Source organism: Calidris pugnax, unplaced genomic scaffold (assembly GCF_001431845.1).
Source record: "Calidris pugnax isolate Ruff unplaced genomic scaffold, ASM143184v1 scaffold125, whole genome shotgun sequence".
Taxonomy (NCBI): Eukaryota; Metazoa; Chordata; class Aves; order Charadriiformes; family Scolopacidae; genus Calidris; species Calidris pugnax.
The window spans coordinates 1984765-2007449 of record NW_015090906.1 but is presented as its reverse complement, the minus strand read 5'-3'; the positions used below and the strand labels follow the sequence as shown (position 1 = coordinate 2007449).

The 22685-nt window shown below is 41.1% G+C and overlaps 1 protein-coding gene across 13 annotated transcripts in view; it reads left to right on the top strand.

The window, feature by feature from the left end:
- Window positions 1-22685, top strand: part of CELF2 (CUGBP, Elav-like family member 2) — a 383288-nt gene that overhangs the window by 242989 nt on the left and 117614 nt on the right. For 12 of the 13 annotated variants that reach the window (XM_014949080.1, XM_014949074.1, XM_014949070.1 and 9 more), the window contains one exon: window positions 6335-6531. In XM_014949080.1, the coding sequence (XP_014804566.1) occupies window positions 6335-6531 (197 nt within the window). Of the gene's footprint in view, window positions 1-6009; window positions 6160-6334; window positions 6532-22685 lie in introns of those variants that run through there. The other variant, XM_014949081.1, reaches the window with a different exon arrangement.

Below are 22685 nucleotides of genomic sequence, written 5' to 3'. Positions count from 1 at the left end.
TTACAAGCCATCAGAATTATTCCTGTCGCTAATGTGTGTGTGTGAGTGCAAGTGCGGTTGCTCTCTGCTGGCTGGATGAAGAATTGCTCAGCTCTTTGTTCAAGGCTTCATGGGTCTGTAAGATGGAGCAAGGGAGGATGTTTTGCATGCTCAGAGTTTCCTCACCCCTCCTGCAATTGCAGTTGGCCTTCAACTGTAGGAGAATGGCAGCTTTGCAAGTCCTACGGCTACTCAATTGTCAGCCCCACCGATGGGTGCAGGGAAGCCTGGAGAAAATAATTTTGTAGACATCACTGCATGTGTAGAACTGAACGTCCCACCGTGCGCTACTTTGATCATTGGGCATGATGTCAGGTTCATTTAGCAACTGCTGTTATGGATAGGTGCTACTTAATAATAATTATTAGTATTAGTATTTAATCGTTCTGCCAAAAACCGTACAAGACGCTACAGCAGGAGCAGTTAGTGATTTTTGAAACATCATCTTTCCTTTGAGCTGCTTTTGAGCAGCTGCGCTGTGAAAATGCTGATGGGCCAGAAAGCTTCTTGAGATGACTTCCTTTTTTTTTTTTTTTTCCTAAAAACACAGAGACCTGGTCATTTACGGCTTAAAAATATGGGACAGCTTCTTTTTTTTTTGTTTGTCAGAGGTTTTGGCCCTTATTTAGCTGGCCCAAATCCAATTTAGGTAATTACATTCTCTGTCTATAAATCGCAACCCCCTGCAGTTTTCAATTGGGTATGGTATTGTTCTACCCTTCCTGGCTGAAATTGTTGTGCGATAATGCTCCATGTCATTAAACAGCTGCCGTCTGTCACCTTACGATGAAGTCATTCCTCTCTAAACAATGAGTTTATAAAGCCCTTTTGGGTCCTTCCAGATAAAATTTGCTCGTAAACCAGCAATTAGGATCTCTCAAGTACAGTAAGGTGATGCTTGTTTGTCTCTCTTGACAGCAGTTGGGAGCCCTTCAAACGGGTGTTGTCCCTTTTGTCAGCTTGTGTGATAGCCTGGCAGTAGCTCAGGTGTAAATATTTATCACTGTAAAACCTTGATGCCTGTAAATGCCTCTGCACTGGGGTGGATTTAGTAGTCTTTATACTTGGAACCTGTTCGTTTTCATGTTCTTGTTGTTATGTTGGCTTTTAGAGAGAGTTCAATGTTCCCTTGTCGGGAACATTATACCACCGTTGTCTTATACCACAGAATGTGAAAAAGGCAAATCCCCAGCAACACGGCAAAACCACTAACATAGGGTGAAGGTTGAGACAGGAATGAGCCCGAACAGAACAGGGAGAAGGGCTCTGGGCAGGGTTAAAAAGACATTTGAAAAACGGGTCTCGTGTAAACCCATTTGGTCCCTGTTAACAGCTGTTTTTCATCACCTTGGTTGGCACCTAGTTCATTAATGGAAATGAACGTGGATTAACGCCAATGTTCTTAACAGTCACGAATTTAAGAGAGTCCCTTTTAATCCAGACTTTGTTTCTGAAGTCTGTCTCTCTCTCCTTAGCGGTCAGTTCACTTTTTAGCAGTCTTGCTGTAATTACAGACATGAATGGGAGAGAGAGAGAAGGCGTCTACTAGGTTTTTCCGGTGCTCCTGCTTAAGCAGCAGTGATATTAAAACAATCTCTAGCTCCTCAAAGAGTGGCCCTGTCAACTTGCTGAAATGATGGAATGGTAGTTAGGTTATTAGAAGGAAAATTGGCACAAATTGAGAGAGAGGATGCTCTGGCAGCAACCACAAGCAGCCAGCGACTCAGTGGCTTAATCTCTGCCCTTGGGCTGCTCTCTATGATATAGATGACACCTTGTCAGTGAAGATGATGTGCTGGGTCACCCCTGAGTCCAGTGGGCTAAATTGGCCAGGGAGGAAAGGATTGCTGCTGTGTAGAGACTACAAGCCTTATAATTTTTTTTTTTTTTTTTTTTTTTTTCTTTTTTTAAATGCATGTCATCATTTGGGTAATGACAGTAATTGTCAAGGGATCCCATTCTCATTAGTGTCCCTTAGACACAGCTATCTCTGTAGCTCATGCGTTCAAGAAATAGTCCTAAGCTTTCATAAGGATTGCTTTGCCTCCTCTTGGAAGGTTTCACATATGGTTTCTCTTTTGCCTTGTTATTTCTTGGGTAGAGCAGGAGGGCAAGATGGGGGAAGAGAAGAGCCACTTCCTCTGAGAACCATAGGGTTGGTGAAGAGAAGTAACAAAAACTCAGCAGCTGTTGGCAACTATGAGGTCTTAGTGCAGAGCAGTAACATCCATTGAGTGAAAACGAAGGTTGGGAGAGGATAACGGAATTTATCTTTAGCAGAGGTTATTTGTGAGGGAACGATAATATTTGCCTGGATTTTGTATTGACCCGACAAGCTCTGTGACAACTGAACCATCAGGCAGGTGAGCTGTGTATGGTTGTGTTCCTCAGTGGAATCGTCAAGTATGCTGCAGGGATCAGATGAATAGAATCTGTAAAATTGGAGGAGGTGTTGCGCTGTTATCTCTCTGTTGTTTTATTCACTTGTTGTCATGGTTTAACCCCAGCCAAAACCAGCGTGCTGCTTCAGTTTGTCTGCATTAGCCATAGTCCTCTGGCTACTGCCAAAGCTGGGTGAGGATGCTACTGCATGTGCCATTGCTGTGACAGCACTCACGCACTCCTCAAAACTCTGACAGCAAGGGTGGGATTCCTCCTCTGAGGTGTTCAAGAGCCTTTGTTTGCACTGAAGTCAAAGGAAATGCAATTTAGAAGAGAACCCAGCTGTGCTTGTAGAAATGGGTGCCCTCCCTGCAGACTGACCTTGCCTATCAACCCCTCAACATGCTGGGGGCTCACTGAAACCCCTACCTTGTGGTAGAAAGGGATTATAAAGAAAACTCTAAGTTATGTTTGGTTTTTTCCTAAATCTTCAGGAGTTAGTGGATTGTCAGTGCTGTCAGTGGATGGTGGAATTTAGTCTGGAGAAGTTCAAATGACTTGCCCAACTTAATTCAGGCAGCGAGTGTCAAAACCTGTACCCCGGAGCTTTGCATCCCAGCATACGATAGCCTGTGCCTGGAGTGTGAGCCTTTAACTGTCGTTATCCAATAAAGCATTTAAGGAGTATGATCAATTTAATTTGACTTCAGCTCCACCAAAGTAAAGAAAGGCCCTAAGCATTTCATGGAATTGGAAGAGATCTTGGCCTGTGCCTAAACCTGTAGCTCAGAGCAGGAACTTGATGCTAATGGGGTCATTAACCTGAGAAAACAGAGGTGTTCGGGTTTGTGGTTTCCTGAAAATTGGCTTGTTAGCAATGGAAATTGTGGTGTTCTTAGTGGTAGAGGTGGTTTGTGTAAAAGAAAAAAACAAAGGAATAAACTTGTTATTTTTAACTAAATATGACCTTTATTGTTGTAATTTTGGGCTAAAGCAGCAATTGTGTATGGATTTCTTAAAGAAGGGAGGCAACAGAGAGAACAGATGAAGGGCGTAATTTAAAAATGAACTCAATTCATTTTTTAATGTAAACAATGTAGAGAATAAATGAAGTGAAAAGTGAAGCCGATTTCTGAAAGAGAAGAGTTGATTGAATCCAGGGCAAATCTGGTGGCTGCACAGCTGAGCTTCTACATATTCTTGTGTTTGCAGGTCCAGAATAATGGGGAAGCATTTTCCTTAGTTATTTTAAGCTACAGGTCAGGAATTTTTCATCCTCTCCACAAGGGATATTGTTTAACAGGTTGGGTTTTACATAAAGGAATAGGAATTGGAAAGAAATCATTCTAGAGGCGTGTTGTGTAAAGTCTCCATGATAGTCTTGAAAGTTTTTAATGTGGAGTGTCATTCAAGTGAGTCAATTGGGTTTTTTCTGTTTCTTGGAGATTTCGAGTGGGTGATTCTTTGGTTGGTTGGTTTGGTTTGGCTTAAATGTTATGTATGTCTGGAAAATGCAGTTTTTAAGTGTGCTTGTGACCTGTAGAACATCTTCCAAACAAAGAACATATGTAAGACAAGAGAAACAAGAAAGGTTGGACCAAATCATTCAGTCTCTTACTTAGGCAAGACTCCCACTAGAATCAGTAAGAATTTTGTCTAATAAATGATTGTGATAAATCCTGTTGTCTGGTGATCCGTGTTGGAGACACTTCACAAGTGATGATCAAACTTCTTGAGGTTGGTTTAAAATGCGCCTTTAATTTAACTTGCTCCTTCCTGCTGTAAGCAAGGAAAATGCTAAGGTTAATACGGGCATACTAATGTGTTCAGGTGAATTATGCTTTAAAGGAGATGAAACATGTGAAACTAAATAATTTGTCTTTGCACAGGTTACAGCTGTGAGACAGGGGAATTACACAGGGTTGGGTTTTTTGTTGCCACTCTTAGATATTCTTCACGTGTAAAATACGATTTTCATCTGGTTGTGCAGATTTTGAGCTCTTCTAAGTCATCCTGTGGGCATTCTCTCCTGAACAGTCATCAAACAGAGAAATTGTAATTAAAGCCAAGTTTTTTGAAAGTGGCAGGTGGCTCTGAAATGCCTGAATTCTGCAGTGATCAACTTCTGACATTGCTGAACATGGGCTGTTTCCCCCCTTTCCCTGGTGGAAAGATGGGGGGAACGCTCTAAAAGTCATGTCTCATTAGTGTTCTTTCTTGAAACTGAAGCATCCAAAAATTATCATCACTTAGGCAATTTCTAGCCAAGTAATTAGTTGAAATTGCTGTCCTTAATTATCAATAATGACATTAGGGGGGGAGGGCTGTTGGTGTTGCATTTTTACTTTTGTTCAGTATTTACAATGATTTGTTTTCCGTATAAGAGTGCAACTCTTCCTAAACCATGTGTCATTCGTCTCACAGAGCAGGTTATTTTTTGTTACTAAGTTCTTTTCCCTTGCAAAAGTGTGTGGTTGTTTGGAGCTTAGATGTACATCTGGAGATCAGATAGGGTAACAATTTACAGGGTGTGAAAAATTTCAAAAATTTCATGTCCTTTTTTGGGGGAGAAAAGCTTTTTGAAGCAGCATTTTAATTTTGGCAACAAAGTAGGCGATTTTGCCACTGCCTTCTCCTTTTGAATTGTGCTTTTTTTTTTTTTTTTTTTTTATTGATAAATGCAAGTAAATCACAGCTTCATTATTGGCCTGAGCCACTGTGTTTGGTTAGACAGACCTGAGTGCTTGTTTTGACTGGTAGAGGTGTTGCAGGGTGTTCAGGACTCTCACCTAATATACTCTGCATCAAGTTGCAGCTGTCTCCTTGTCCACACCACGGTAGGAGGAATGAAAACAAAAACAAACCCTCAAACAAAACCAACTTCTGCTGTTTTTCATTGTTTCATTCCAACTTGCCAGAATCACTATATTTGGCAAATCCTTCATTTTATTTTATGTTTCAAAAAAAGGCAGTTCCTTTAGGTAGTAATAATTTTCATCTTGGAATAGAGCTGCTTCCTGTTTAGATACAGAGCTACAGGAATCTTGGCTTTATCGAAGAAGAAACAGTTTTTTAAACCCTTGCGGGCTGTGAATTGCAGCTATTCATGAAACAACTCACTATTACAGTGCCTCTCAGGAAATCATCACAATTACTTTTCCTACATGGAATCATTATTTATGGTAGTATACTTTTGAGTGATTACAAAAGTTTTTTGGTTTTGTTTTGTGGGGTTTTTTTCTTTTTTTTTTTTTTTTTTTTTTTTTTTAAATGCCAGGGTGCAATAAACAATGTGCTTTAAACTGGAGCTCTCCAGCCTGCTTTTCCTTTTTAAAGAGCATAGGCAACTAATCAGCAGCAACCAGCCGCGTAGCTGGAGTGTTTTCCATTCTAGGCAATATCATACTAATTTGATGCACACATGGATGCTTCACACAATCTGCAAATTCATCGCTGGCATCTTGCATTAGTCATCTGACAGATTGCCAAATGTTTCATATTCCTTTCATGTGACTTTATTACAAAACACACACACACACTGCCTTATTCCTGCCAGTAGCCAGTTTAGTGAGAATTCGCTGCAGTTCTGTTTACAACAGCCATGGAGAGAAATCTGCACTTATTTGCAACTATCCTCTGCTTTAACATGCAAAAGTCCCGGTTCGCCTTGTGCCGCTCTCTTCTTATATAATGACATTAAGCAGCAGCCTGCAGAGAAAACCAGACTCAATGAAAAATGTAATCGCATTGTTTTTTGTTCATAATACTTATGCTATTAATTAAATACCGATTTTTTTTTTTTTTCTTTGCCTGCCTTGTGCCAATTGACATCATCTTCTGCATCTAGCACACATGAAAACTGCGTAGTCTCCTAACTTGCCTTCTCTTTTTAATCTCCTTTTCCACTTTCTAGTAACGGCACAGCTAACAAGATGAATGGAGCTTTGGATCATTCAGACCAACCAGACCCAGATGCCATTAAGATGTTTGTTGGACAGATTCCCCGTTCATGGTCGGAAAAAGAGTTAAAAGAACTTTTTGAGCCTTATGGAGCTGTCTACCAGATTAATGTTCTCCGAGACAGAAGTCAGAACCCTCCCCAAAGTAAAGGTACAGTAGTTGTGCTCTCTTTGCTTTCAGTTTGTTTTTTTTTTTCTCCGATGATCTTGCTTGCCTTCAGGGTTTCCAAAGAGGTTTGCATCTGGGCAGTCTGTTTTGAAGCACACTGTGTTGAGCTATGCAGCAGTCCTAGGAGGAGAGGGCTCCTGAATACCTATCGATTTCTGTCTTCCTCCTCTTCTTAAATTGCAGTTTAAATGTCTGTTATCTGGAAGCGTGCATTCCAACTGTGCAAAAAATAACAAAAGATTGCTGTCCTTGTTTAAATTATTATTGCTGAGAGACATGGAAACCTGAGCGGTCACTTTCCCAGGATTAGACTGTGAAAAATAAAATTTTCTACTTCCTTTCTTTTCCTCTCTTTGCACCCCAGGTGGGAATAATTTTCAGGATACAGAAGGGGAGAAAGGATTGCAGTGGGCTCTTGCTACGTCATTGCTCCAGAGGCAGTAAAAGTTAAAAATAGAGTCGCCCTACCTTTTTTCCAACATCTGATTTCTTTTCTGTGGTCATGTTAAAGGATTGATTTTTTGGCACTGGTATTTTTCAAAAAGAAAGAGTTGGTTTTCCTTCCTGTCTTTTTTCCATACACATGTAAAGTATTTGTCCTTAACTGTATTGCTTTCTTTAACTGTGTGTCTGTGCACATTTAGGCACGTGAGAATTCTGTGTATTATAGCTATGTAAGTATAACATATGCTTACACATAGACTGAAAGTGAATATTTTGGTTCATGGAATGCATTTTTCTCCATAAATGTCTGCATACTTTCATTTATGCTTTGAGTTCTTCAGGTTTGGAATAGGAGAGCGTTGCAAGCATTACAAATAATTAGTGCAGCCCCCAGGCATAACTAGATTTGCATGTGTGCCTGGCTGCAAGGTTACTAGATATTTATTCATTCTTACTGCACTCCTGCCACTGCTTCTAAAAAACCTTTAAAGCGCACATGCTAGGGAGAACATCAGAAAATGATTTTGTGGGCTAACAGCGAACTAACGGTGCAAAACAGCCCTCGCTTGAGATTTCCAGTGGAGTGAGAGGTGATTGCTGTGGCCTGAGGCGGCACCACTGCGGGGGCTGTTGTGCAAAGCTCTGCCAAGGCTCAACATTCCACCTTGCCCTGGTATGGGGCAGAGGAGCTTCTTGGTGGCCTCTTCTTTGCTGTCCCAACATAAGCAGGCTTGTGCCATGAGTGGTATTAGTTCATTTTGGGTTGCTTGCATACATCACTTCTGGTTGAAGGACTTGGTGCCAATGACAGGGAGGGGGTTGATCTCACCACACCGCTAATCAAGTCCCCGTGCTAGATGGCTCTTTCCCTTCAGAAGCAGAAGGTGGTTTTGGTTGGAGTGTTTCAGTGTAGTTCTGCTTCCAGCTCCCTCCGTTCCCCAGGACTGATGGATTGTAGCACGTAGCCCCCTGCTACGTTAGCGCAGAGCCCTCACCAAGTGTCTTTTTCTTGTAATGCTGGATAGAAGACAGCATTAAGAGGTCAAGCAACTGGATTTTCTGCAGTCCAGGCCGCTATGGATGAGCAAACTCCTACTTAGTTTAAACCACTAAAATGCTGAACTTTGAGACTCGTCCATTTAGAAAGAGCTGATTCCCGGGCCACAGAAATGCCTTCCCACTAAGCAGTAAATGAAGTGAGAATGATACTGTGGTTAGACAGAAGAAAGCCATTGATTCCCCTTTCTGTAGTGTTTTCCATTCTACTGTACCTGTCTGTCTGGCAGCTGGGAGGCATAAGGATTAAGCACAGGTCATGCAAATCGTTGTAGCCTAATTATGAAGGCTTGTAGTCCCCATGTTCAATATTCTTTTTGAAAGATGGTTGGTGGATTGGTGGTTGGTTTTTTTTTGCTTGGACTCTTTTCAGCCACGCAGAGACGACGCTTTCATGTCACTTCAGGCATTGTGTTTTAATGAGTAAATGAAATTAATCCTTACAAAAGACAGAAGAACCTTCAGACTTATATTTCCCTGACACAGCAACAAGCTCCTCTGGTGGTCAACTTTTCCTTTGTAGGCTTTGGAGGAGTGTGTCTGCATGCTGGCTCTATCCTTCCTCCTGGCTGAGTGTGCCAGTAAGGTCACTAGATGTAGAAACCTCTTGAGTTTCTTGTGGTTTATCTCTTGACTAGCAATGATCTTTATTTTTCTTAATCCGGTAGCACAAAGAATTCTGTGTGAGAGATTGTTAAGAATCTTAGAAACAAACAAACAAATTGCCCTGAAAAATGTCTGGTAGTCTTGTTGTCATCACAATGTGTGAGAAATACTTGGCCTGTGCTGTCTAATTGGCATTTAATAACGAAGCTGAGTTTTGACTTCTTGTTCGGAGGTGTGGTTGAGGTGCGCGCTCTCTTTCTGTGTGAACACCCACACGAAATAATCATTTTTATTTTATTTGAGCTGCATGGGTTGGGGTAATGGGAAGCAGTTTCCTGCCTGCTGCATCACCTCCAGTTTTGCATCAAGAGGACTTTGTGGTCAGTTGATGCCAGAAAAAGTCCATTTTTCTTCGTTGCGTGGTCGTGGCCGTGTGTTGTGCAGAACACTCACAGGCTGATATCACCCAGAAGTTTTCTCTAAATATTCTGCAAGCCATGAATTGCAACAACAAAAATGCAAGTTGATGTTACTACACCATGGCGGGGGGTGGACAGGGGGATTGACAGTTTGGTTTTGTTCTTTGAAGAAAGGCATTTTGATTTTTGAAAGATCTCTCTTACCAGACAAGGGCTGTGTATTTCTCTTAGCTTGGCCAAAGGGGCCTCTCCAATTTGGACACAATTTTTCTCTGATGAACTGTTTATGAAGCTGCAATCTGAGTCTCTCCCGATTCTGTCAAAAATAATCATAGGCTGCTTCTCTCTCTCCTGCTGTTATTAAGACTGTCTTTCATACCCTCCAACGACAAACGGCCTAGTTAACGTCTTTCCCCCTTTTTTGTGCTACTTGCCAGCTCCACGAGGCTGAAGCTGGAGGAAGACGACAGGTAGAAAGCCAAGTTTTACTCACTTTGGAAAACTAGAGGAAAGCCATCTTCCTTCCACAGATATATTGCTGTTAATGCAAGTGTTGAAACTTGGCTTTATTAATTGGGAACTGCAGAAATGGCTACATTTCAATGGGTGATGGCTGGAATATCCTCTGTCCTCATTCCTTCCAGTTCTTCAGGTTTTTCTGGATGTGTGAAAGAGCTCAGGAAAGTAATTTGACTTTGTGTTTATCCCCTGTTGTTTTGTAAGGCTTTTTCCTCTTTCTGCAACAAGAGAAATCCAGGGGATTAGGTAAACTAAATAAAATAAGATAAAAAAAAAAACAAACAAACCAACCAAACAAAAAAGGCAGGGAATCCTGTAACACTGAAATAAATGGCACTTTCAGCTTCTAGGGGCTAAGGGGATTCGAAGTCTCGGCAGATCAGCCCTCTCTGTTCCCAATCTAGCTTGCTCCCTTTATGTAATTTATTCTGGGTGGATAAATGACTTTTTTTTTTTCCGAGTAGTTGTTAAAGAGAGCTTCTGTAATACCTCAAATACAGCGAGCTCTATGCGAAGGCGGTATCCACTGCCACCAAGATCTCTCTTCTTCCCCACTGTTCTCCTAAGCCGGAAAGATTTCCTTGGCTGCTCTTGTTTTGGAGCCCGAGTGCTGAAGCAAGCAGATGGCATGGGGCTACTTTTGCCTTTGGAAATGCAGCAGAAGAGTCTTGGGCCAGATCCACAATGTCCTTTTGGTACCTTGCCCCTGTTTTCAGTACCTGCTAATTCTCGTTGGGATCAAGGTCCCCCTAAACCAGTCCAGTACATAACGGGAGCTACAGGAGAGATGGGGAGGGACTCTTTATCAGGGAGTGGAGCGATATGATGAGGGGTGATGGTTTTAAACCAAAAGAGGGGAGATTTAGATTGGATATTAGGAAGAAATTATTTACTGTGAGGGTGGTGAGGCCCAGGTTGCCCAGATAAATTGTGGATGCCCCATCCCTGGAGGTGTTCAAGGCCAGGCTGGATGGGGCTTTGAGCAACCTGGTGTTTTGAGGTGTCCCTGCCCATGGCAGGGGGGTTGGAACAAGGTAATCTTTAAGGCCCCTTCCAATATGAACCATTCTATGACTCTAAACCAGGTTCATGAGCCAGAGCCTTCTTGTGCTGCTGCAGGAATGACCTTGCGGAAAGCGGGGAAGAGGCACCCATGTAACAACCAACTTTGTGGTTCCTTGTAGCCTTTTACAGACCCTTTATCAGATTAGAGGGAGGCTGCTGAGTGAACAAGGATGTGCTGTAGTTAAAGGCCAGTGTTTATTATTATCCTATTTAACATGGTAATTTAAGTCTACCGGGAAGCAAGCAGAGGAATCTGATAATGAGGTGTTCATGTGCTGCATACAGGAGAGACCGGACGGGCAAGGCATGCAGGAGGCAGGTGGCTTGTTTGGGTACCATTTTGGCTATAGTTTAGCCCTTCAGAAATACTCTTGTGCAGGCAGGAGAAGCAGTTCCTCCACTCCAGGAGGTCCCTGGTCCCAGTGCCTGCTTTGGTTTGAGGAACCCACAACAATTTATTGTCATTCAGACAATTGTTCTATCACCCCATGACCCCTTCCCCCAGGAAGGGGAATTGGGAAAAACAAGAAAACACAAGGGTTGAAATATAGATAGATTTAATAGGAGAAGACTAAATAATTAACATTAATAATGCTAAAGGACAAATATGGGCAGGCAGGAGAAGCAGTTCCTCCACTCCAGCAGGTCCCTGGTCCCGGTGCCTGTTTTGGTTTGAGGAACCCACAACAATTTTTTGTCATTAGCAGGCAGGAGAAGCAGTTCCTCCACTCCAGGAGGTCCCTGGTCCCAGTGCCTGCTTTGGTTTGAGGAACCCACAACAATTTATTGTCATTCAGACAATTGTTCTATCACCCCATGACCCCTTCCCCCAGGAAGGGGAATTGGGAAAAACAAGAAAACACAAGGGTTGAAATATAGATAGATTTAATAGGAGAAGACTAAATAATTAACATTAATAATGCTAAAGGACAAATATGGATCCCAATATAAAATATACAAGGATTACACTCAGCCATTTCTATCAGTAGGAAGCTGTGTGCTGTGGCTTCGGGAGGAAGGTTAGGAGCTCAGGTCTCCGGCACTGGGGCAAGAAATTCTCTGAACCGCCACCAACATGGGAGAGAGAGCTTTCTAATTCATACTGAATGTGATGCTCATGTTATGAAATAATCCTGTTGGCAGCTTGAGTCAAGTGCCCAGGTCTCTCTCCTGCTTATCCCTGCACCTGGCAAGGCTCAAAAATACTGCAGCCTTGACACCCACATCACATAGCATGCTATGAAATAAATATTTTCACAAATTCAGACACTAGAATCTTCTAAAAGTAAGGTTTTTCCAAGCAGCATTAGAAGAGACCTTACTGCGAAGGAAAATTACTGAAAGAGAAATTGTGTCGCTCAAGCCAGGAGAGTGCCCCATTTTTGGTGGGCGGTGGGAGAAGAAAAGGGAACTGGGGCAGTCCTGCACGGGGCAGAGCTGTGGTGCTCTGCTTGTCACACAAACCCATCCTGACTGTCCTAATCAGCAGCAAAGCCGTTAAACCAACTGTTCCCTGCCTGCCATTGCGTCACCGCTCGGCCGTTTGCACGCTTCTGCTCCTCAAAGCCATTTCAATGCATTGTGGTTTGCAAAACCAGTTTAGATACTCTTTAAAAGCCCCCTTCAGCACTCCAGGAGTCAGGGTTTCTTTACACATTTTGACTTATTTTGTGTTTTGGATGCTCCCACAAGTCCACGTGAACATTGTTTAGCTTTTGAGGTCTGATAAGTTGCATCAGGAGCACATACGCTGTCGGAACTGCAGGACTTGGGACCACAGCCATTGTGCATGTGTGGTTTAGACTAAATTTTAGTGATCATGCCTGAGAGATCTTCTGTTACAATAGCAGACTTGAAATCTTTCATGCACTGAATGAAAAAGTGCCTTGCATATTGGGTTTTTTAGCAGGTGCTTTGTGCACTACATGAAGTTTCACACAACAAAGACTGGCAAAAGCCGGATGTTGCCGTTAGATACAAGTCCAACGGGGAGGGAGAGCAAATGATAAAGAAGAGTTTTTAACTTTCAGTTTCTGACTTTAGGATGTTTAAATTTAAACCCTAAAGAACCTTAATTCTGTAATTTATATGGGCTATAAGTAGCATTATAAAATATATTATAGATGTGAGCTGATTTTTGTAAAAGGTAATTCTTATTCAACAAATCTGCTGGAGTTTTTCAAGAGCTTTCTCTGAAAGTGGACAGGTGTGAAATTGTGTATATAATCAAGCTGGATTTCCCAGGGGCATTTCGCACAGTGTCACACAGGAGACTAATACATACGGTTACGGGTGAAGCAGAGAGGGACCCATTTTCAAATGGAGAAAGGAGCTAGTTAGATGATGGAGGGCAGATTAGAATGGGGAGAGGTTACGGGCCAGGGGACGAGAAGGGATGATGATTGGAGAGCAACAGGGACTGTTATTGGAGATCAATACTTTTTCACTCTCTATGTAAATGGCTTTGGCAGAACGAACCACCAACTTGTTATCCAACTTTTTGGATCATGCAGAAGGGACTGGATGGGGGCGAAGGCACCTGATAACTTGGAGAAAGCAATCCAATACAAAGAGATTCAGCTGGGTAAAACGAACCGTGAGCAAGAAGAGTAAATTTGAGTTTTGAGTGAACACATATGTTGAATGAGTATATTTTTCAAAGATTCGAGAGCAGGAAAGGATTTGAAGAGTGCTCATATCATAAAAGGACTGACATGATGTTTTGTATCCATGTGGTCAAAAAGGCACAGAAAATGCGAAGCTGTATAAATGGAAACACTGAATATAGCTTTCAAGGAAATACTGTAGCACGTAAAGAAGGATTTTTTTTGATCATGTTTAAACTACAGTTACCAATATTTAGTACCATTCTATAGAAAAGGGCAGAGGTCCAGAGAAGAGCAGCATGATTTTGTATGAAGTCAGGAAGGGTTAAGCCATGGTAAAAGGTCTAAGAAGGTTAACTTGTAAAGGGCTTCAAGCACTGACTTACAAGAAAGCTAAAAGGGGAAAAGCTGAGGAAGAATACAGGACTGTACCTTGGTTTGGAAAGAAGGAGTTATAAGGGGATACCATTGAAGTTTCTGCAGTATGTTGAAGTGCATACTGAAGGCAAGAATAGATAAGCTCTTTCAATTAATATTAAACCCAGGGACTGCACAGCATAGACTTAAGATTGAGAAACAGCAGGCCAACTGGAAAAAAAAAAAATATCCAACTTTTAAAGTCAAACTTTCTTCCTCCACTTGCAGAGCAGAGAATGGTCTTCCAGAAGTAGCGGTAAGAAAAGTTCCAAAAGAAACTTTTTTGTTGCTTGCTGCCATTTCCTATTTTGAAATAAGGCGTTTGGAGCAGTATGTGACAGGACTGCTCCTCCCTGCTCCCCAGTGCAGTTTCACCCTGTAAGCAGGGCCAGGTGCCAAGGCTGCGGTGGACACAGCTGACAGTGGCTTATCGATGTCCAGCGTGAAGAAGGTCTGAGATTTCTGATGACCCCTGATATTTTTGCACTGCTCTGAAGAGAGGGAGCAGGTGAGGATAACGTCCCATTGCGCACTCGACTGCAAACCTGTTGCCCACATAAATCAGTCTCACTGGAATATTCCCATCATTGACCACGGCAAGAAAGTCAGCCCCTTTAATACCAAAAAGTATTACAGCAATTGCAACCCGGTCTGACTGAGCAGAAGTAGGGGTAGATATTTGTGAAGTTACTGTAACAGGAGTGGGGGTTTGTGATTGCGGATAGGAGGAGTAGAGGACGTTGCGGGGATTGGGTAGAGAGTGGGTTTTGGTTGTGGTATTTAAAGAGGGAGAGAGCACATAAAACTTTCCTTAGCCTTGTTTCTGAAGTTCCTATGTATAGCATGTGAATGGCTGGAGCTGTAGCAGAATTAAGCTGCTTTTTTTTTTTTTTTTTGGCATTTTTTTGCTCAATGTTTTTACGGTATTTATCACAGTGGGGGCTTGGTCCAGAAGTGAGGACTCTAGGTGTTGCTGTAAGAAAGTAATAAAAATAACACATCTCTAAGGGATTAAAGTAGATTGCTTTGGGGCTCATTGGTTACAGTTTTGTAGCAGCTTAACAACTGTATATGAATTTTCAAAATTAAGCTAAGACTGTATAAGCACATTACTAATTACATTTATGCTGAAAAACTTTAACAGCATGAATTGGTTTAGTTAAATTGATAGAAAACCCATATGCAAACCAGCCATTAGAAGAGCAGGAGTTCATATTCCAGTTGTGGTTTTCTTAATTGATCTCTAATTTTCATGTCTGATAAGCACGTCGGGAAAAGGTGAGTTAGGTAAAGGGAAGTTTGAACTTCAATTCAGGCATGAAATAAATCCACGCACTTTCCAGGTACATTCAACAACTCAAGGAATACAATGAAAATATGGGTTCAGTTTTCCTGACAGTTCAGGAAGAAAACAAGAAAACAAAAAAGGAAAGGATCTGTCTTTCTTTTTTGTTCTAATTATACTTAAAACCAGTTGAAGGCTAATAAATGAGAATTAGGGGACTTAAACAATAATGGTTTTTTGTCATGACAATGCTGGAAAAGACTATGTTGCATAATAGTTAAAAAAGGCAGGGAATTTTTTGGTATGATGTTGATTTCTTCAGCATACCACCCAGCATTTACCTATAGAATAGTTTAGAACAACTTTTCAAAAAAATCCCAAATAATCCTTAAAATATAAATGGGTAATCTGTTTTTTGTAATGCCATTATTTCATCAGAAGAAGCACATAAACAGGCCCTTAAAACAGCCTGAACTTTCAATGAAATTGAAAAAGCCAGCTAATCAAATTGTATTGTTGAATCTGAATAATATGCCAAACCTCAAACATATAATCTCAAAGGCAAAAATTGTAATGCATGGAAAAATCTAAGTCAAGTCATGCACGCACTTGCACACAGGAATTAATCAATGGATATAATACTCAGACATAAAATTACATGCATGTTGAAGTATTTTCAAGATTGGTGCCTACATTTAAAATATATACCTCTGTAATAGTGCCAGATACTGTCAGTTTGAGATTTATGGTATCCAATTTCTTCAGTTGCATATTAAAGCTCACATCAATGAGTTTCGATCTTTTTATGACATTGTTGTGGCATTGAAATTCTTTCCTCTTCCAATTTTCTATTAAATGAATAAACATACAATATTTATCTGCTTGCCCACATAAAAAAATGATGTGTGTTTTTCTTAAATAATGATGGCTTCAAAAAAAAAGCCCCACAACCCTTCTCTCATAATATACTGTTTCTAATTCTATTCAGCTCTAATGTTTGAATCATTTGCTCGTAACGTAGGAGGAGGTTTTGCAAAGGATTTGAGAACTGGTCTGGAATCTTCACACACTTTGACGTGGAGCTCAGAGGAGGAAAATGTTTGACAACTGGGCATTGTCAAAAATGAAGTGTAATTGGGGAACAGCCTCATGAGCGTGTATTTCAGTGGCACTGCGTCTTGCAAGTCTCTCATTTCCACCACAAGAATGCCATCTTATTGCTTTAATCTTCTGCTCCTGGCACCCCACTGAAATCATGCACAAGTGCGTGTGCACACATATACACAAATACATAAAAGTCTAAAATTAAAACCCACAGTGTAAGAAGTTTTGCTCATTAAAAGATAGAAGAAGAGACACTAAGGCAGTAAGATTTTCTCTATCACTGTTGAGGTGATGAGAGAGAGATGTAAATATTACAATGATGGGTCACAATAAAAAACAAAAGACCCGTGTAACATTTTTTAGCATAAATACGTCACCAATTTTACTAGTTCTTAACATCAAATTTAAATGCCAGGAAAGCCTTGAAAGGATGTCTGTGATCCTTTTACCATTTTGAAATACGTTACAGAATGGATATATTTGTAGTATTTGCAGTGTAAATTAATTACTACTTCATTAATTTCATCTTCCCCAAGCCAGACCTGGTGACCCTGGATTTTCTGCTGGAGCAGGGTACCAAGAGGACAGTATTGGGCAGACTTTGGGTCTGGTACGACCCACAACCTACTCGGTGTCAGACTTCTGTGACACAGATGCCAGGAAAGGATGTACTGTGCAAGTGGTGGTATTACTTTTTTTTTTTTTTTTTTAGACATCAGTTCCATAGTGTCCTGTAACCATAAGCACGTTTCAAAAGAATAGCAAGTACCTCCTGAAGGGTGAAGTCTAGTGGTGGCTCCTAAGCCTGGTTTGAGCTTAACTCAAGCTAGTGGGCTGTGGGTGGAAGGTTGTGTATGCCCTATAAATCTCCTGGTCCATCTGTCTCAGGGAAGAAGGCATTTTCAGGAATCTGTGTCTTTCTAATTGCTTGTAAAAACACTCTGAGACAAGCAGGCGAATAAATTAAATTTGAATGTTTCCAGTGGATCTTTTCAGGTTTTCACTGAACCTAATTACTGTCTAATCTATGCCTATGAGTATGCAGTTTTAAGTGGGACGTTAGACTTCCACTCTGCAGATGAAACTCTGTGGTGCATAAATTCATTATTATTTGCAGAGGAAAAAACTTCAGTGTCATCTACCTTGTGGTTTTAATTTAAAATAACTACTACATCTGAGGCATGCATTCTTTTAAAAGACGACGACGAGCTGTAAAGAGGTAGAAGGTCCTTTCTAATAAACCATGTCTCTTATTTGCCTAACTAAAATGCGAAAATTTATGTTTCAAACAATAATTAAACTGTCCTAGTAGCTCAAGATGTCACGCTTTCAATTGCAATTTTAGGGAGCTGTACCGCAATAGGGAGTAGATTAATATAATGTACTGCATGAAAGTTTTTAGCTGCAAGGATGAGTGTGGCACCGTGAGGAGCAGCGCCGCTGCTTCAGCCCTGCATCTCCAAGTGTTTTGCAAAGGGAGACAAATACCATCACTCAATTTTTACCAGCTGGAAGAAGGGAGATACAGAGGCCTGGGGGGGACCCAAAATTTTCAAGGCGCTTTGAGCAGACAGAGTGTAACGTTCTGCCTCTGCTGCTGTTGTGTTGCCTAAAATCAAATCTGTTCCCTTCATTCTCAGGGCTTGAGTCCCTCGGCTGGCTGACACAAGGATTTTGTTATGTTAACACTGCACAGGTGAGATCTGCATTAGTTTATCCGCGTTTAAATCAGATCTGATGAGGACTTCAGTTAGAAAGGGAGTGTGGAGCAGACCCGTAGGCACTGGCTCCCATTCTTAATATGCCCCCCCCCCAATTAAAACAATGAGTATTAAACAACAGGCTTCCTTTATTATTTGCAGATCATGGGATATAAAAATCATTGTAGATTTAAAATGGACTATATTAACCTGAGTAATTCCACCAGGACTTCAGTTTCTACAGTGAAAAGTGTTGTGTTGTCTCTGGCTCAATTAGATTTTTCTCAGTGTCAATTTTAATTCACTTCACTGGAGCGTGGGGGAACTCTCTGTGGAAGGGAAAATGTTACTTCTGAATGAGAGCCTCCTGTAGCCCACGTTTTATTTAAGAGTTTTAAAATGCTTCGCGGTCCCACGTTCTCCCTGGAACCTCTGCCATTGTGTGCTGTAAGAGCTGAACGATATCACTTGATGTTTCTTAATGCGACAGGCACCTGGGCTCGAGCAGGAGGATGGAAAATGGGAAGAGCAAGATCCTTGGTTCCCTATTTTTATTTAATACTGGAAAAAAAAAATTAAAGCCTTGTCAAGCCTTGATGGTTAGCCATAGATATAATTATGTCAAATGTTTCTCACCGTTATGAGGGCCCACCTGGCCAGGCGTCTGGAGAAGTCAAAACTAAGCAGCAGGTTTTTCTTTTGCAGTGCTGAGTCCAGGGCAGAGGTTGAGTGGCCTCAGAAGTTGTTTTCTCTCCTTTAGACTTGGCTTTCCTCACCTGCCCTGGCCATCGGCACTTAGGCATGGATGGCCTGATTACACTCTGCTTGGTGCACGCTGCTGGAGTAGCCCCAAATGTACTGTTTCTTCCTTTTTTTTTTAAGTGAAAAATGGAGTAAATCTTTAATTTGAGGGTGCGTCTCACTGTTGTGGAAAGAGAAGCCAAGAAAAAGAGCCTACGGTAGAGTTGTAGCGGAAGGTTTACTGTAGACAAGGGGCTGAAATGTTCACTGTGGGGACATTTACGAGAGGGACTTTATGAAATTCAATTATTTAAATTTATGACTTTAATTATTTTAATTAATTTAATTTATTATTTTAATTTTAATGAAATAACTCTCAAGACATTAGATTTATGGATATTTGTGCATGCTGAAGTTTTGCTTTGGTATCGGCGTGGGTTTTTTTGGGTTGTTTTGATTTTTTTGACTGACACCTCCCAGTTTCCCATTTTGCGAGTGATTTATGCTGCTTTCCAGTATATCACTGCGCTCCTGATGGGAAAGCACCTGAGAGTGTCACCAAAACCAGTCAATTGGGTCAATAGATATGAACCTCTTTTCTGCTTCAGACGGAAGATGATACCACAGTGTGATGCTGGAGTGCCCCATAGCTATTGATAATGCCAGCTTGTGTGTGAACAAAAAATGCAGCATTATCTCAGATGAAATACAGTTTTATGTTTTTCAAAAGAAATTAGGAAAATGCTCTACCAAAATTCTGGTTTCTGAGTACCTTTTCCATTTCCAATAGTGTTACCTTTCCTTTCCAGTCATGAGCTGTTAGCATGCAATGCCTTTCTGTCCTTTGTTTCTTGCTTGTTCTAGCTTGGGTATATATTGAGTTAAAAGGTGCTGAAAATAGGGAATTATTATTATTATTATCATTATTATTTAGATGCTGCAGTCTAAGTAGTTCAAAAAAAATCTCACAACTAAAGGTCAGCGTAGCTTGTAGGTTTACACATGCACAGTACAAGTAACCTTCAGAAATTTCCTCATGACAAGATAAGTGCAGCAATTATATTTAAATGAGTGCCGGAGAAAATTTCACTGTAAACTACATTAGCTGGAGAGTGTATGCTGTAAGAGGATTTAATTGAATTAATGTTACTTACTATCAAATGCTCCATCTAGTGTATTACCAGGTCTCCTTATTACTAAGAATAATATTTGGCTCATAAAGACCCCTGTTCAACTAAGCACACAGCGCTGATGACTTCAGCAAAGTGATTAAAGTTAAAGCATGTTCTTCGCTGCTTTGCTGAATAGGAATGGGCTTGAAGCTGGAAACAGGTATCAGTGTGTGTACGTAATGTGTAATCACCACAGGCTTGTTTCTGGAGATTCCTCTTACAAACGTTTTTCCCAGTGCCTAACCAAGGTGTGATTTTGGCAGAAGTGTCCTTCCCAGTTTGATCTTGGCTGTCGTGGACAATGGCTGCACCAGCGACGGGGACAAGCAGCCAGAGCCCAAGTCTGAGTGTATGGAGCAGGGGGGTGTCGGGGTGATCCATGGTGGGGCTTCAGAGCCCTCCACTAATGAGAGCAGTAGCCCATCGTGATGGCAGAGGGTTTTCATGGAATAATCCTGGCGTTACTTTTAATGCCGTTATTAATGCAGGATTCTCATTATTCGCATTATACGGAGATGCCACAATGACATCCAGGAAGGTATTTTGTGTGACTTCCTACATAAAAGCAGAAATGCAAATAAGCTATGTTAACATATTCACATTATATAAATGGAAAACTCAGACGCGTGGAAACACGGTGACATAGCCAGAGACATGCTTCAAGCCAATGATAAAGATATCCACAGTTTTCCTACTCTGTTCTTATGTTTTAACCATTAAGGAGAAAATGTGATATATTGGATGTTTTTGCAGAATGTCAAAAATACCACTGAAGTATGCATCTCCTTTATGTTTGATATTATTTTATTTTCCTTTCATGTGCATTCTTTAAAAAGCGAGTACATGAAATCCAGCAAAAAATTCTTTTATTCTCCATTCATTCAGCAACAAAAAACAACAAAGAAAAGGTTTTGAACCACTCTTTTCTGGAAACTGGAAAACAGTGGAATAGTTTCTACAGCAGCTTTCTTTATTGTTGGCCGAATCAAATGGCAAAAGTTTTCATTCACCTACGCGTCGTACATTTTAATGATCCACGTGTCACTCCTGAACTTCACCCACCCGTGTTTATGGATGCAGTTGACATTCTGGTACAATCAGTAAGGCACATGCCGTTCAAAGGAGTTACAATCTCCTCTTTGTTTTTGTGAATTTGGTTTTGGGGGGGAAAAAAGAAAGGGTAATTGCCCATGTCAACTGATGTTCATTACACGGAATGGTTTAGCTCTCTTAAAAAATCATTGATCTGCTTTTCCCCCGTGAAAATATTCAAGGTCTCTGCTCACAAAAGGGAAATCAGCATGTAAAGCAGCAGACCAGCAATCTGTGCTGCAAGGAGTGAGAGCACGATGTTCTGTGCAGCAAATGTCAGAAGTGCTTGCTATCTTAAAAAAAACAAAAACAACAACAGATAAATATCCTTAGTAAGGATGAGAAACGTACTTACTGTTGCAGGCAGATGTGATTTGGGGGCACAATCTGTTTTAAAGTGTGTATTTTTTTCCATACATTTGCATGTAGCATTTATGATTTAACATTTGTTAGGTAGCATCTGGCATGAACTATTCCTCTTTCTCCCCAAGTTTCATGGCTTTGTTTTGTGTTTAAGGAGAGTATTGCAAAAGGTGATTAGGTGATTCGATGTCTTGTTCCCATTGGTGTGGTCATGGTTTTAACTTTTGAATTACTCCCTTGAAATAAGAGGAAGGGAGCAAAAAAAAAAAAGCATTTGGTGAGTTTTTTGTAGGGAATATACAGAATTTAGATTTCATGGAGAGTGCCCATGGTACATTGTGTGCACATGGCAAGTCAGAAGCGCGGCCGCCTCCGCTGTGGCTCGGGGTCTGTGCGCCATGGATAACAAAGAGACCCGAAATCTGGGGCTCCAGTCTTGTCCACATGCTCTCATTATCAGTTGCTGTTTGTGTTGCAGATGCACGTAACAGATTGTACAATATGCTCTACAAACAGATTGGTAAAATGATCTTTGTCCTGAAACACTGACGGCATAGATGGACGAGAAGGACCGAGCGTGTGCCTGCACTGAGAGCTGCGCAGCCCAGATGCCGGAGTTTTGGACCCATGTCCTCAACAATAAGGGCTTTGTGCATCTTTATTGAAGCAAAGATCTGTTCTTGCTGATCTGACTGGAAAGGGCTGAAATTTTAAATAAGATTTACAAGAAAATAGCACAAAGATCATTAGAGAGTGAGTAGGAGAAGGGAATGTGCCTACGTCTCCCTCTTTTTTTCCTTGTCTTTTTTTTTCTTCTCATCTAACAGCATTTCTCCTACACTTGCCAAATCCAGCGTGTCAAAGGAGCAGATTTCCAAACTTCGGGTAGTTGCTCACAGAATTGGAGCAATGCCCTGAAAAAGAAAAAATAAAAATGCTGGGGGATGCAGGGCTGAGGCTTTGGTGCCCTGACTCTGGGATGTACTTGCTCATGGAAACTCTGACGCTCTAGAAGTGACAACGAGAGCAAGCCTGCAAACTTGGCTTGCTCTCACTGGGCTACTCAAACAGGAAAAATTCCAATACTTAATGTCTTTTTCGTCGTCCAAGGCATGTAAAGAGATCATCCACTTACGCCCTGTGTGGTTAAGAAAACCAAGAATTGCTCATCTTATTTGTTGAAGTAGCTAATGTGCCTTTCAAAGTTAGCCTGTGGGGCAAGGAGAAGTGAACTTTTAAAATTCATTTCAATGAAAATATTTTTGTGGGAATAGATTGCTCGGTGAATATAGATCAACTACAGCTGGGACAATAATGATATAAGCCTGGTTTTATGTTTTATTAAGTTAGTAAACTATTTACATGAAACTTGTGGTGTCTGGATTGTGAAACAGCTCTTTTGGACGAGCTCAGCTTAAGGACGAGAAACAATTTTGCCATTTCGAAACACTTATGTTTCTCTTTCACGTGAAAGTGCTCTCTCACTGAAATTATTAAAGAAAACATTTTTCAACTCTGAAATATTGCTGATATTTTGGCAGTGGCTG